The 16,761-nt window shown below is 37.7% G+C and overlaps 1 protein-coding gene across 2 annotated transcripts; it reads left to right on the forward strand.

Moving 5' to 3' along the window:
- The first annotated feature begins 385 nt into the window (after positions 1–385).
- On the forward strand, positions 386–11,180 carry LOC131537529 (mitochondrial ribosome and complex I assembly factor AltMIEF1-like). 2 transcript variants are annotated; one of them, XM_058771049.1, is made up of 3 exons: positions 419–531; positions 4,230–4,296; positions 10,924–11,180. In XM_058771049.1, the coding sequence occupies exon 3, from the start codon at positions 10,968–10,970 to the stop codon at positions 11,178–11,180; it is 213 nt and encodes a 70-aa protein (XP_058627032.1). In that variant the 5' UTR covers positions 419–531; positions 4,230–4,296; positions 10,924–10,967. The 2 variants fall into 2 exon arrangements, with proteins under 2 accessions (XP_058627031.1, XP_058627032.1); XM_058771048.1 differs by lacking the exon at positions 4,230–4,296 and having other exon boundaries at positions 386–531.
- The last annotated feature ends 5,581 nt before the right edge of the window (positions 11,181–16,761 follow it).

Consider the following 16,761-nt stretch of genomic DNA (forward strand, 5'->3'; position numbering starts at 1 on the left):
ATGGTTACTGTGGTAAAACCATGGTTCATTTTGTAGTTACTATGGTTTTACTACAAAAACCATAGTAAAACCATGGTTTATTATGTAGTTATTATGGTTTTACTACAAAAACCATAGTTAAACCATGGTTTATTATGTAGTTACTGTGGTTTTACTACAAAAACCATAGTTTAACCATGGTTACTACAAAAAAACCATGGTTACTACAAAAAAAACCATGGTTAATTTTCGTAAGGGATGTCAATAATTGCTATTTTCATAACAGAGGTTCATAGTTTATTTTAAAGTACATAAAATGCATTTTGAAAGTATTAAAAAAAAAAAAGTGCTAACTAGATAAACGGCTCTCGGTTTTTGAGCCACAAGCCCTAGTAACAAACTTCTTAAAAAAAAACTTTTCCCAATAACACCGGAAGTACGTTCTAGTCTAGTCACTTACATCTTCCGGAGCGGCGTTGGTCGACCCCGCACCGAAGACTGATCTCCCTCCACCCTTGACAAGCCAAACATTCAATTCTGTCTCTTTCAAATGTGAGTTAAAGTTTTTTATCGGCTCCGAATATGAGTTTATGAAGTATATGAGACCTCAGAGGTTGCGATTTTTGGTATATTTACACAGTTAAAGAAGGTCACAGGAGATGAGGCTAGCTAACGGTAGCATGCAAATAACTACAGCTCTGTTTATGAACGTCTCATTTTCATATTTCACATTAGCCTGAACTGATTCCCGTAGATCGTAGTGATTAATGTACCAACGTATGTTTTTGATTACCTGATAATACTAAATATTAGGTGTGGTACAGGCTGTAAATTTGTCGCAGTGGTTATAAATGCAATCGTTCTCTCCCATATTTTGTTTCTTCAGTTATCAAGTAAAGCATTTAAAAAAAATTTTTTGTAAAAGTTCCCAACGAGAATATCAAGTGCGGTGTCACTGCATGTAATTACAGGGCCACATGACTGAGAATGTGGTCAAGAAGTCGCACGTGCCAGCATCGGGCTGGTTTTATGTGTTTGCTTTGAAAGGCGTTGTTTGGTGTGTCCTTTTACCTTACACCGTTAACCCTACATCCTTACCCCAGGTAGGGTAAGGATAGTCAAATCAAGCCTAAGTAGCAGGCACGTGCAGAAGGGGGCTTTGGGGGCTCAAGCCCCTGCCCTTTTTCAAAATTATTCAAAAGTGCCCTTCTCGGACAACAGCAATGATATTGTGGTCAGTAAAACAAAATGCATTTGAATTCTAATTAACATGACAATGTGTACAAAACAGTAACTAATTGCTCAAAAGTTGGAAAATTCCTGTTCATTTTTCCATATCTGTCAATCTGAGGCGTAGCTATGGGTTGTGTGCGTTTTGCTCGACTGACTTATATATACATATATATATATATATATATATATATATATATATACATACATACATACATACATACAGTATATATAGGTAGGGCTTGATACCATGATGTAGGGCTATTATCGTGATATAATTCTCCTCTATAAAACTATGGAAGAACAATGGGTAATTTTAATAAAACTCAAATAGTCAGAAAAATAAAATTTCACCATATAAAAATGAGGTTGTTACAATTTTTTACAGATGTTACTGGTTTTGATAATGAACATAAATTTACATCTGCATCCTAACTCAAGCTACTACTGTCTACTCAAGCTACGGTCAAATGTGCATTTCTAAGAGACCAATATATATATTTATTAATTTATTATTATTTTTAATATTGCAGCCTGACCTGCAAGCTGTGCTGAAGATACCAGTCATCAAAGCCAGGCAAAACAAACCTGTTTCACGATTTGAAACAATATCACTTATTAGAACATGCAGAAACTAAGAAATTAATTTTTCTATTATTTATTTTGTTTAGGAAAAATGACTGGAAAAGTGTAAAGAATTCAAAAACGTGGGACGCCTTACAGCTCCAATATTGTGGTTTAGATTTTGATTATAGAACTGCAACATGCTCTCCTTTCCACTGCATACCCTCATGTGATTGATTAAAGAGCATCATTCTCAGAAACCTAACTTTCACAACTTTTGCTTATTCATCCTGTCTTAAAGGGCATATAGTGCTATTTCATGCATTCTGACTTATTTACACTTCTAAAGAGTTGTATTCTCATGCTAAATATGACCAAAGTCTCAAAAAACTATTTTTTTCTGTGCCAAAGACACTACTTCAGGGTTCATATAAGCTTTGGGAAGGTTTTTTTTTTTTTTTTTTTCGCGTATGGCCCTGTATGACATCATAAAGGGCGGAATTCCTTGTATGGGCACTTCTCCGGGAAGAGAACACATCAACCAGGGATGCAATTCCTGAAAGCATCGTTAACTAACTATGGTCGAAAGTTCCATTTGAATTCTATTTGTAACGACGGCTTGCGACCATAGTTGCTTTCGGGAAATGCACCCCAGACCGAGAATAAGAGCTCGCCCATCAACGTGCTTCATTTCGGTTTACAGAAGTTGTTGGGGTCAATGAAGTTTTGTTCCTGTTTTACTTACATCAGTGTCACAGCTTGAAAACGATCGCTAAGCAAAAACTTTGCATGCTCGAGAATTTTTAGCTCCACCCACAGCACGCCTCCAGGAGCTTGCCTGCTTTTTGAAGCGGTACAGCTGTATCTGTCCTTAATAAACCTGATAAAACTAAAGATTCTTTGAATGTATGAAGGATGCGATATAGGGGTTAACTCAATAGGGATTAACTTGAGTAACATGAGAAGCTGAAAGAAACTGTGTGTGTTATGTCCACTTTAAAGTAAACAAAGGAAGTACTTTCCCAAGCATTCAAGCATTTTTATACTCCGTGTTGGCCTAGTTACTCAAAGAATGTAATATATTACTCATTACTAGTTACTCCTTTCAAAAGTAATATTGTTACTTTACTTATTACTTTCTGGCAACAGTAATTAGTTACACTACTAGTTACATTACTTTTTCTTCACGCCCCACAGAAGTTGTAACTGTGTATCTTCCACATAAAATTCTTTTAGAACATATTTCTGCCTCATCATTTGACCAAAATCCACATTGGATCACAGTCAGAAGTTATTACAAACACTCAATAGTGATTGATAATGACATTCAAGTAGAAGTGTTGTATTAATCTCATTAATTATCATGTGTAGCTTGAAGCTAATTGGAATTTCTCCTTTACCCATATACGATTATATTTCATTATGTATTTTATCAAATCGCATAAGTTTGTAAGAAACTGTTTAATTTTCCAAAAAGATTTGTTATTATAGTAATATAATGTACCACATGCTGATTAGAGGGATGTGTGTGGGATGCCAGAGTAGAGTAGAGTAGAGTAGAGTAAAGTAAAACTTACACAACAGTGTTCAAATCATATTTTCTCCTGACAAAATCAATATAATGCAATATTTCTATTGCATCTACATGCATGTGCGAGTCGTGAAAATTGTGAAAAATAATCTAGAAATTATTTGATTGTTGGATTTTAAATCAATGTGGTTGAGGCATCAAAAGTAACTAAGCTGTTTTATGGATAGTAAGTGTAATATTATGAATGAAATCTTATTAGTAATCAGTTACACTACTAGTTACTGCAAAAAGTAATATTATTACAGTAACTAAATTACTAGTAACTAGTTACTGCCACTGTTTATACTAAAGCATATGGCATTAACTTAAAATCAAGCAAATTATATAACATTGAAACAGGTAAATGGCAATATCCAAAACACCACTTTCTTGCCATTTTCCTGGTTCAATATAACACATTTATTACATTTATTCTTTCCTTCTCATTGGCATGTAAACCTCATTGGTCTTTTTGTTAAACTTCATAAATTCACTGAAAACTTGACCTTGTGTAGTTATCTTTACTTTCTCAGTAACATTCATGCACTCTTTCATTCATATTTTTCCCTTTTTTGGACTCAATACATCTTCCCTCTCAATACATCTTCCCTAAGGACTGTATCTCTTAATATCATTTTAGGGCCAAATTTTTGCATTCCAAAGGATGGCCCTGTCTACTATAATACAATTTGTGACTTCATGTACGTAAACCTGGTCCACTGTAATCAGTTGGGTAGCTAATTCCAACTAGAGGCCATATCCCTACTAGGGTTACGGTGACTTACCAATATTGCCATTAATACAGGTTTAAGCAAACGTGGTTCTTTCCATTTCTTCATTTTTTTTGACCAGTTTTCTTGTTTTTCCCCTCCATCCCATTTTTCAGCGGCCATGTTTGACTCAGGAATAACCCTGCACTTTATTCTCCAGCCAGTTCCATTTCAATCACACAGGCGAGTATTTCAGGTTCTGATGTTGTGGTTAAATTCATGATTACAGTCTCTGTGTGCTTGTAGATCTTCTGTTTCTCCTTCCATAATAGGTTTTTGTTATTAAAAAAAAATCTGTTTTTGTTAGACTTTGCACCTTTCTCTTTCTGAGGGTTTTCCCCCTTCCAGAAGTCTATAGGCACACTTGACACCCTGCCAACTCTTTCTGTTATTCTGTTCAGCCAATGTTCTTCTGTTCTTCGTCAATTTGTCCAAACTGGCATCTCGTGTTTCCATTTTTCTTGTCACTTTCACCTCACCTGGGAAAATCAACTCTTGGTGACATTATTTGTTCTCTTTCACCATTTTCCATCAGCACTTTAGCAACCGTTACAATTGACCAGAAAATTCCTTTTCCTTTTTCTGGTTTAATTGTTCGTCCGTTTTCATCAAAGCAAGTTTTCAGGTGCAGATTGCCTCCTCCGCCATATTGCCGTCAAATACAGCAGTTGCTAAGCCAACTTGCTACTGTAAACAAAAGCTCACAATGTTTGCTGATTGGCCCACTGTTTTGGTACAGGCATTGAGTGGCACACTGTTTGTAAAAGTTTCAATTCTTTTAACTTGGCACAGCATCTAGACACAGCACTAGACACAGAATATATATATATATTCTCCCAAGCATCCACAAATTACACAGTTTTCTTCAACAAATATCCTGTTGCATTTCAAGCTAACAGGGCTTCACGTTTTTCCATTTTGCCTGTCCTTTCCATGCTGTATGTCCGTAACTATAAAGTTTGTTCTGCTTTTCGCAATCGTGTCTCTATTTGAATTAACCCTCATGTGACTATTTGTTTAAATTATTCTTTTAAGATTTATTTCCTCTTTCTCTGAGAAACCCGACAAGTTACGCTAAGTCTAACCATTTTTGGAAACCGATTGCCTCATACATTTTTAAAATCACTTTTATTTTTAAGTTTTGTTTAGTCAATCAATAGAGTAAACTCATGTAGCAGATCAGCTCAAAAGGGAAATGAATATAAATTATTACAATTAATTATGATTAATTACAATTATTTATCAGCTACCAGTAGTAACTGTAGCAGAATTAAATTGCCATCAACGAATCTGTTTGTTCAGCGAGCATTCAGTGTAAGTTCATATCAACTCTAGGAAAGGATATTTTCATGGCCACAGAAATACTTTCATACAGTATTAATGCATTGGAGCATGTAAGGGAAAGGGTCAAAATCGTAAAGGGACATTAATTTGCAAGACAGAATCAGAAATTCATGTAATTTGTGCACAGTCTCTTTAGTAATAAAAAGAGTTTTATTAACTAAACGCTAACACGCATAACTAATCTAAACAAACAAACAAACATACAATCACTCATACATGGGGAAAGGGCAGATGAGACTTGATGGATGAAACCAACAGGAAAACCAGAGAATGAAGCTATGAAAAGAGTCAGTTAAAGGGATCATATGATGAGATTTCAAGTTTTCCTTTCTCTTTGGAGTGTTATTCTTTATAAAAGTTAAAGGGCATATTCCAGGTTAGAGACTCCAGTGAGTAGATGTATAGACAAATAATGTAGGAACTATATTTTCTTTAAAATACGCTATTAAGGCTTCTGGAGTCATTTTTGTGAGAGAATTTTACTTCCGCATCTGAAAACCGCCAAAACCAGTGTCTAATGAGTGATGTAACGAGAGGGAGAGCGGTCCATTTTAACCATAGGAAAACAGTGGATCGCAATGACAGTTCAGACGCTGAAGAAATGTTAAATGTTTATTTACACTGGTATGACGGACCACAGATAAAATTATGAGCCTGCTATGCAGCCAAGAGAGCAGGGAAAGGCCAGGATTAGACAGAACAACGGTCAGAGGAGACGTTGATGTGCGAGGAGAACAGGGCAGGTGAGAGACCAGTGTCAGTTTACAGATATACACATGTTAGCTAACGATATGTAATCAGGCAATAGCAAAGCTAGTATTGATCATCTATGAGTATTGATACTTACCAGTAACATAAATTGAGTGTTGATCAGGCGTGTCACGCTCGTTAATATCCGACACTAACGTTATGTGATATAGTGGTGTCTCTTCACCACAGGAGAGAGAGAGAGGTAAAACGTTTTTGTTTCATTAAATGTTTGTGTGGTAAATGCGAGGCCATGGTCACAGCTGAGGAAAGTCAGTGCTGCAGGGAGTTAGATGCATACCGGGCCTTAGTGGAGAATGTGACCCCCACACTTGATGTGCAGTGTCTGACTCTGCACCCAGGCTAATCACAAAAAATAATCACAATCACGAATTGTATTACTGTATAAAAACTTGTTTATGAAGTTTACATTAGACATATATCAAGCAGATCTGCATTTATGGTTAATTCAATTGAGTTTGTATCATAACAAATGTTATTTCATAGCACTGTTAATATCCAACCAAAAACACAACATTGCAGCTGTTAATTAACAAATATATATATATATATTATATATATAGAGATGCACCAAACATATACTACCGAAAGAAAAATATACCATCTGACCCATTTAAAAACATTTAACAATCTTTCAGTCTGGGTATCACTCTAATGTGTTGTTAACGTGTGTTAAATCGTGAATGCTGTGCTAGATACACAATCCAACAGCCTGATCTTGTTGATCCTCTGGAGGGATCTGGAAAGAGGAGCAGGTGTAGTGGAAGACAAGACGGTGCTGCGTTCTCATAGAGCCTGTGGTGACCTGCAGTATTCCTCTCTTAGACAGCATATGCTGGGAGAAGCAAGCAAAAGTTTCGATTACATTCACTGCTGACCATGCTTTTCCACTTGGCCTCCATCACATCTGCATCTCCATTAGGAGTGAAAGCTGCAGTCCAGTAGAGGTGGTTCATAACAGCTGGCCTCCACTGCTTCAGATCTTCACACTCCCATCATCCAAAGCCTTATAAACACACCACATGACAAAAAATTACAAATTAGCTGTGACACAGTTGACATTTTCGTGGAGCAACATCTCTGACGGATCCGTGAGCATCACGTCTCCCGCCGGCGGCCGAACCACAGGCTGATGGCGGACCCGATGAAGCTGCTGTGCGCACCGAAGGAACCGCACCAGCTCTGAGTCTCACTCGCTTATTGCTTCGGTATCCCATGTTGAACTGCATCACATTGCCGGATGATAATCTTCCGGTATAAAGTGATTGCACCACCTCGTTGTTTGAAGCAGATGCATTAGTCCCGTCTCTTCAGCTGCACAAACGCACGAGGCCTGGAAGATACAGTTCTTGTTAGGAAACCTGTGGACTCAATGTCCTGACAGGCTGGAGTTTGTGCAACTTTCACAAGCACAATAATTTACCAAGACGATGATAAATTGAAATGAAAATAACTACCGAAAACACACTGACTCACGCCCGCTCCCACTGAATACCAACAGAGCGCAGCACACAACTCCCTCTCATGACGTAATATGACACAATGTTGAAAAAAAGGAAAGCGTCACTTTTTCTTCTAAATTTGTGCCCTCACGCCTTGTAAAACATTTTCAAACCCTGCAATAACGGTTCATATGATATTTTCATACAAGGTTATGTATTTATTTGAAAAAAAAATTTAACCTGCAATATGCACTTTAAGACTCGACCACACCCTCCTGAAACGCCTCGTTTAAACATGCCCCCACATGTCTACGTCACTGTGTGGGAAGATTTGCAAAACACCGCCCAAATGTATATGCAAAGAAAGAAGGTGGAACTATTCCAACAAAAAAAAAAAACAGTTTCGGTTTTGAGCAAGCGGAGCGTTTCTGAAAAACCGAAACACAGCATATAGCCTACTTGCCTCACTGACTTGATAAATATAGTATCTATAGAAAGCTTTGAATTACTACTTTAAAACGAAATAATTCGAATCGAAAACAAAAACTCTTTCATTATAAAATCCCTAAAGATGCATTTCTCTCTAAAGGCGCATCCAGTGAGGAGATGGCGTGGATCATCATCAAATGCATGGCTGATCAAAAATGCAGCTTTTCCCGAAGCATTGGGAACTTTTTGTAATTCCACGCTCCAACTTCTTCCTGATGCTCTGCATGGTGACCTGTATGCTAATGTGTGCGTATGCGTTGCGTATTGCTTAGGCGATGTATAATATTTATAAAATAATCAGTATTTAATTAGCCATGTGTGCTCTGCGCGTATATGGGCACAATAAAAGGAGAGAAGCTAAATGAGCCCGAGCCCGACCTGTAAAAAAAAAAAATGGCCCGAGCCCGGCCCGAATGGACTCGGCGTGTCTTGCAGACCTCTAGTTGTCCTGGGTCTTTCATGATGAGAACTCTCTTCGTATGTTTGCATAATGATGCATTTAAAAGTTGATAACCAAACGTATAAAGGTTCACAATGTTTCTGCAGATGAAATATAACGTGCATAACATTAAACAAATATTTTTAATCAGGTTAGACATTGATTTTTTCACTCAAACCCCTTTCTCTGCCTGTCTGTCGGTCTCGCATATCCGCCATGTTTGTAGTTTTTAAACACTTTTTATGCGTGTTTGTAGTTCTAATTGAATCCTCATCCACGGCATAATGTGTTGTGGGCAATATTATCCGTTGGAGTGCGCATCGATCTGCACTTTGATTTTTAATCTGAAGTAGTAGACCATCCGGGAATCTTTGGCAGACTTTTGTAAAAACTATGATTTGGGACATACTAATTCTGTTTTCGAATACTATTTAGGACGGATAGTATGCTAATTGGGACGCAGCATCTTAACAAGTATACCAAATGCAAAAACATTGGTACAATGCAATGAAGACAGAACAGGAGGGTATTCTTGAGTGTTTATTGAATTACAACATATACGAAATGTTTTCAAGCATAAAACAACCAGTGGGATGTATAGTAACAATCTTATCAGACTTTTCACCAAATAAATGAAAACTGCACAAACAAGTAAATGTTTAAAAATTCCAAGTCATAAATAAATAAATAGGCCTAACTGCTATGTTCTTGCACCACATGAAACACAGTGGATAATTTTTATGTAAAAAGTAAATAAAATAATACTGTTTTAGTCACCTTTGACCAAAGATCTTTTAGACCAGATGCCATTTTCTTTTAATTCTACTGCTGCTCTACTATTTTTGTTGTTATATCTTTCTTTGTTATTAGGTCTGTCTTTGTGCTTAATCTCTAATGTCATTTTTTCCAGCTGCCATCTAACTCCTATATATGTATAACAGTAAGGTCCATTCCGACCATATTCTGCTCTATTTCCTTCCAGATATCTATGTGCTCCATAGACTTTCCTTTACTTTTTGTATAACCATTTTCTTTCCAGATGTCCAAATACTCATTCATTCCTACTTCATATTTACTGTCTGTTATAGCCTGTTTTATGCCTAATTCTTTTATTTTTTTTATTGCTTCAGCCACAGCTTTGACCTCTGCTGTTTGTGCTGTTCCTTCTATTTTTCCCCTTATTTCTATATTTCTCCTGTTCTGTTTGTTTTATAATGTATACACCTTGTATGCGCCTGTTCATCCTTAACGATTGACTACTGTACTTTTTACCAAGTCTACTTTTCTCTTCTGACACACTTTCATGGGACCATTATACCCATTATCTGTTGAACCTCCCTTACTGTGTCTGGCTTTTTTAACGATTTGTCCTTTTTCATTGATTAGGTATCTCCTCTGTTGCCTGCAGGAATCCAAAAACCTAAAAACTTTACATCTGTCATTAGGGCTCGGCGATATGGCCAAAAAAATTCACAATAAAATTTTTCATGCAAGTCTATCGATAATCAAGTTTTTTTCAAGAATTTTTTTTTCTTCAAGTTTAAAGGCAGATTTTTGCTCCTAAGTGAAGAAACAGGACCATTAGTTGTGGTTTTAAACTGCTCTGTTGTCAGAACATGAGACTTTATTTTTGTTTTCCTAAACAAAATGAATATCTTAATGTAAAAATTTATTTTGTTTCAAATTAATTCAAGTGCTTCACACTGGATCTCACAGTGCTGTTTAGTACTCACATGACCCAGACTTATCGGTGATTATATTGAACATTTACCAAACCCGTTATCATTTTATACAGGAGAATTATATCACAATAATAATTTTTTTTTATCTCCCAGCCCGAGCGCACTTCCACTTCTTTACTGCAGTCTTCATCTGTCTCATCTCCGCTTGATGTTGCAACATGCTCTCTTCACCACTGAGTGAACTCTTGTTGATATTTGTGGTTGATTACAGAGCATCAAACTCAGAAACCTAACTTTCCCAACCGTTGCTTATTCATCCTATCTTGAAGGAAGTATTGCCAGTACTTTCCAAAGCACTCAAGCATTTTATACTAAGGCATATATGGCGTTAACCTAAAAACAAACAAATAATATAACATTGAAACAGGTCAATAGCAATGTCAATATCCAAAACAAAGGACACATTGTGGACTGTCTTTGTTTGAAGAAGAGCACTGAATTGTGGTGATTTGAATGTGGTTTGGTTGTCAGCTGTTTATTGAATTGGATAGCATTATGACAAGCATAACCACAGCTCTTTTGTGTGGTCAATGACATTTTGTCATCCAGTGTTGGGTGGTATTAAAGTGTATACTTTCTTTTGCAGGTGCGTGTGAGACGTCTGTCTCTGCCCGCTCTGAGCTCTCCCTGATGGGCGGCTGGTCCCGCAGTGCTGTGCTGCAGCTGTACCGAGCACTGCTCCGTGCAGGCCAACACCTACAGTACACAGACCGTGACTACTACCGGCGCACAGTGACCCGAGAGTTCCGGCGCTGTCAGACCCTCAGCGCCCCAGCAGAGAGGGAGGACGCACTGAAGAGAGGCCAGTTCTTCCTCAACAGCGGGCTGGGCGGGTTGGTGTAGAAGAAGTGGTCCATCAGCACCAGACTGTCTGACCGCTAGCCGGTAAGAAGGAATTTGTGCATCAGAAAAAATTTAGGCAGTCTCAGGATGTGCATGTTGTGATGTTTTTCATTGTCAATTAAGATAAAAGCTCAAATAAAAAATATTGTTAGTTATTATTAATAATAATAATTTTATTATTGAATATTATTATACATATTAGATGGAAAAACTTTAAAATTTGAAATCTTCCTTTGGCACCTAATTAAAATAAATTGAAGGACTAAAATGATCAACTAGAAATAAATAAAAACTAACTTAAAACTAAAACTAAAATGAAAAATAAATTTATACTAAATGGAAATATTAAAAAAATATTACATTTCATCATTTGGCAGATGAGCAGCTGGCACCACCAGCAACTTTTTCCTCTGTCATCACAACCACCTGCTACAACCCCATTGCCTCCTCTCACACAAGCATCAAATCTGGTCAATCACTTAAATTTTAACCTTAAATGATGGTTTCCTCAGCAAGACCTTGTCTAGTGTTTTGTTTCTGCACTATTGTCCTGTTTAGGGCTGCACGATAAATCGAAATGAAATCGTGATTAGACAGAAGCTGCGATTGTCATGCGTATCTTTCAGAGAAGCACGGTTCTGTGATCAGTAGTAAATCTCCATCCGAAGGCCAGAGGGCGCTCTCTCGTGAGGAAACTCCAAATACGCCTCGCAGAAGAAATCCACTGCAGCTGAATAAACAGAAGATTTAAATGCTTTCATTGATTCAGCGTGACTAATAAACACACGACTACGGCAATATATGGTTTATCTGAGTTCTTCTTATTATAATTGTCATTATAATAAAGTATATCTATAATGCAATGCTAATCGACATAACCTTTAACACTGCTGAGAATACTATGAAATTTGTTGCATGCCTTATTCTGTGTAAGAAGCTACCTCATCTCACAGAAGGATTTATTTCAAACACTTGACTGACAACATGAAGAGAGTTTGGACTAAAAACATGTTATTAAATGTGGTATTTTCACATGCTTTCAGATTGAGCAGCATTTACTATACAGAGCAGTAGTTCACTGAGAAGCTACGCAAACAGCTGTCATTATCGCAAACGATTTATTCGATTTCATAATCGTACGATTATCATCTGCATGTATTTTTTTATTTTTATTTTTTGGCTTAGTTTGTCAGAGAACTACAGCTCTGTGTAGTAAATGCTGCTCCATCTGAAAGCAGGTGATGGAGATTTACTACTAATCACAGCAGATCTGCAGAGTTACGAAGCTCAAAGTCTCCAACAAAAGGATTTGTTCTATCTAAAAAAGAAGCTTGATCCAGACTGGGCTAAAACGCCTCATTAAAACACACCCCCACATGTCTACGTCACGATGTAGAAATATTTGCGTAATGCCGCCCCAAAGGTGGACGAAAGAAGGCGTGGCTTCAGGAACCGCAGTAGTGTTAATGCAGCTGTCAGGGAGACGCTGTGTGCTTCTATGCGAAAGCAAAAGCACTTTGTTTACAGCAGAACAGCACAACCCAAATGTTTGAATTTGTGCAACACATTTTATGGACGACCGTTTTGTGAACCTAGGAGAGTACAAGGCTGGCTGTGCACAAAGAAAAAAAAAAAAAAGGGTCAATTCTGACTTTATGACAATCTGGCGCTTCTGAATCAGCGACAGGGCTCTCAAGTTATAGCGAAAGTTTGGAGTGAGATTAGGGGAGGGGCCACACAAAGGGGAAGAGTCACTCAAAGGGGAGGGGCAAGTCAAAAGGGGAGGAGCAACTCAAATATTTGCAGCACCCAAGTTTTTGCTAGCAGTTCAATTTTACCTATTGTTCGTAATTGACCAGCTCAAATAGAAGTTATAACATTTGGTAAATCTGATGAAAGACAAATTCATTCTAATAAAATAAAAAGATTTATGTATTTAAAAATACAAATGTATCAAAAATAAAAATAAATTTTGCCTCAAACGAGCCAACTGAACAGCAGTACTCAGTGTACATACTGTACACATATACATTACAGTACTTACCCTGAGCATGTATGTCAAACTGTGTGTGTGTGTGTGTGTGTGTGTGTGTGTGTGTGAGAGAGAGAGAGAGAGAACACATTTCTTTTTTTCTGTTGTAAATGTTTATTGCACATTTTGATGCCTGATGACAGGGGTAGAGGACTCCCACATAAAGCACTGTCATGATAATAGCGTTCCATCCAGAGCCAAACTGCTTCTAGTTTTGTTCAAACCCACCATGGAAAACACACTGCATCTGAATTTGAATTTGGGGAAGCCTCAGTGCTTTATATGGGAGCCCCCTACCCCTGTCATCAAGATGTGCAACAAACACAACAGAAAAAAATAAAATCATAAGCTGAAATGTGTTTGTTCGTTCGTTCTCTCTCTCTCTCACACACACACACAGACAGACAGAGAGAGAGCTTGACATACATGTTCAGGACAAGTTCTGTAATCCTACTGTGTGTGTACAGTATGTACACTGAGCACTGCTGTTCAGTTTGCATGTTTGGGGCCAAATTTCTTTGTATTTTTGATCCTTTTTTAAATATGTAAAACAATTTATTTTATTTGGATGAATTTGTCTGTCTTTTATCAGATTCACCAACTGTTATAACATTTCTAGTACTTTCCTTTCAGGAAGCCAAAGCTTCTGGTTGCAAAGCAGTTGGAGAGGTTTTTATTTTATTTTTTTTATTTTTTTGACTGCATCAGTAATACTTTAGCGCGAATTTGGCTATATTCCCCAACATCAGCTCTCACTATCTTTTCACAGGCAAGTGATTTCGTAGAGGAATCTTAAAATCGAAAAAATAAATGAAGGGGTTACCTACAGCATTCATCAGATCTTTCTCTTCCAATTTACACTCCGTGTGCGCGCGCATCCATGTTGCTTAGTAACGAACCCGCTTGTGGCAGAATCGCATAATTTAAACGGAAACAACAACATCCTAATTTCTGATTGGCTGGTAGGTGGCATTTAACTCTATAGCTACAGAGTCGAGAGAGCTATGAACTCGGCAGAAAACTTACCTCAATATTCCCTCATCTATTAATGGTATATTAATTGTAGCGGGACAAGTTATCCCTTCTCAGCGTGAGAAATACAAGGTGTGGCGTGAGAGCGTGTGAACTGGTTGAAATGCGTGAGGTCTCACTCCGATTGCGTGAGACTTGAGAGCCCTGCAGCGATTGTAAGTACGTTTTGTTATTAGTTTAAGTATTTGCTGTTGACTGTTCAAATGCGGAGTTATGCGCAGTGTAGAGTAACGCGTCGTGTGTGTGTGTGTTTGTGAGTGTGAGAGAGAGAGACAGGGTCACATCACAGTGGAGTCAGCTGTCTTAACCACAGCTTGTGTGTAAATACATATGAGCTTCATCACTGTGTCTGTCACGTGACTCTGTTCCCCTCTCAGGCTTGAACTGATGGTAAAACTAACTATTAAGTGTCTTTATATTTACTTTGAAAGCTGAAGCTCATGATTATGGTAAGGGGCGTTACATTTCCGACGCGTGCTTGCGGTGTTTGGCCAATCTCAATGCACTGTGTCAGCTGGCCAATCAGAGCAGTTACACTCGTCGAACAGAGGGGCTTTGTAGAAAACGATGCGTTTGAGAGGCGGGGCATAGAGGAACTACAATAATGTACAGTATTTGAAAAATGTGTTTTTTGAACATTAAAGCATGTCAACATATTCTGTTACACCAAACACACAAAATAATGATATTTAAAAAGCATCTTATGACCCCTTTAAAATAGTTAAACTACGTCTTCCATCCCTGCGGTTATATCAGCTCAATTTTGTCTACTCAACATTAGGTCTTTGGACTAATATTTGGCCAATACATTATCACAGTCCTGCATTAATTCTGATGAATGTGCTCCCCTCATTGAGTCGAACCCCCCCCCCCCAGTGAAAAATATTTCTATTTCTATTTTTCACTAGCCAAGACTGACAGGCCGAAGGGGGAGGCCTTGCAGTCATTCACAGAAGTGATTTTAGCTGTTCCCCAGTTTCACTTGGTTGCTTCTCCTCCTTTGAGAGTCTTGTTTTTACTTTAAAGAATAAACTGCCCGTTTTATGTTTAAATCTACCAGCCCCCTAAATCTATCTCCGGTTTTATTCTGGAACTTTCAGACCTTTTATCAGTCATTATACTACATTATGACAGAGTTCTTATTCTTGGTGACTTTTAGACTCTTTTAATTTGACTCGATATGTGAAGCAGCCCACTCATGATAAAGAACACATTCTTGACCCTGTGCTCTCCTATGGTTTCTGTGTGGATGATGTCAACTTGATTGATTTTGCTGTCTCTGATCACAATAGTGTTTTTCCAAGTTCCACTCTTTTTTCAGAACCCAAACCCTCGAATTTGCTCCAACCCCCTAAATTCACTGTTTCTGTTAAGCTTTTAACTGCCTTAAATTTACTTTAACACTAGTGAACAACATGACCTCTCCGTATAGGAGCTGTTTTTAACAGCTGTTGAAGAAGCATTCTAGATTCTGTAGCTCCAGTCAGAGTTAGAAAGCTGAAACCACCTTCTATACTTTGGTTAAATTAAGAAACCTAAAGAAACTATGAAGGAAGGCAGAACAAAAGTGGAAAAGGATAAACTCAATGTCTTCCTTGGTTCTCTAAAAAATCTGATGTTCACTTGTCAGTGTAAAATTAAAGAAGCAAGGAACATTTATTTTTCTGACCTGGTTGCTAAACAGGGACATGATCCCAGAATCCTTTTTTAAAACCATAAATTATATAATTGGCCCTGTGCCTATCCAGCCAGTTTACTCCAGAGAATTGTGGGGCTTTTCCCAATTACTTTTATAAACAAAAATAGTGGATATTTAGCAGCATTTTAATATTGATTTCAGAGAACATGATGTTGACTCCCTGTTCAATGACTCCTGTCTCCTGTCAATGAACACGTTGTTGTACTTTCAGAATCATCCACCTGCCCTTCTGACTGCATTCCCACTTGGTTTCTAAAAACTGTATTTCGGATAGTTTACCCACTACTAAAGAAGGCCTCTCAAGACCCCTATGTTTTAAGACCCATCTCCAAGTAGCCATGTTAGAAATATTTTGTCCAGATTTTTGAAAAAGTTGTGTCCATGCAACTGATTTCCTTTATGAATTACAATCTAATCTTTGAAAAATGTCCATCTGGCTTCCACTCCAAACATATAGATAATGATCTACTGTTTGCAGCCGACACTGGCTTGTATTCCATTTCAATTCTTCTTGATCTCAGCTCAGCCTTTGACACAGTGGACCATAATGTCTTAATTAACTATCTGTGAAGACTTGTGTTGGTAACAGTGATGTGGCTCTGGATTGGTTTATCTCTTATTTGTCAAACAGGTCCTTTTCTGTAGTGCTTGGAGATGCCTCCTCCTCTCATGCTTCTCTATTTTGTGGGATCCCTCAAGGATCTATTTTGGGTCCCCTTTTTTTTCATATTTAAATGTTACCCCTGGGTCAAATTATGCTTAGTCGTGACTTGTGACATTGATTTCCACTGCTACGCAAAATCATGGCTAAAAGGTAA

Source organism: Onychostoma macrolepis, chromosome 03 (assembly GCF_012432095.1).
Source record: "Onychostoma macrolepis isolate SWU-2019 chromosome 03, ASM1243209v1, whole genome shotgun sequence".
Taxonomy (NCBI): domain Eukaryota; kingdom Metazoa; phylum Chordata; class Actinopteri; order Cypriniformes; family Cyprinidae; genus Onychostoma; species Onychostoma macrolepis.

Excerpts from the sequence above, each read along its gene's own strand:
- LOC131537529 (XM_058771048.1), top strand. The coding sequence starts at position 10,968 with ATGGGCGGCTGGTCCCGCAGTGCTGTGCTGCAGCTGTACCGAGCACTG.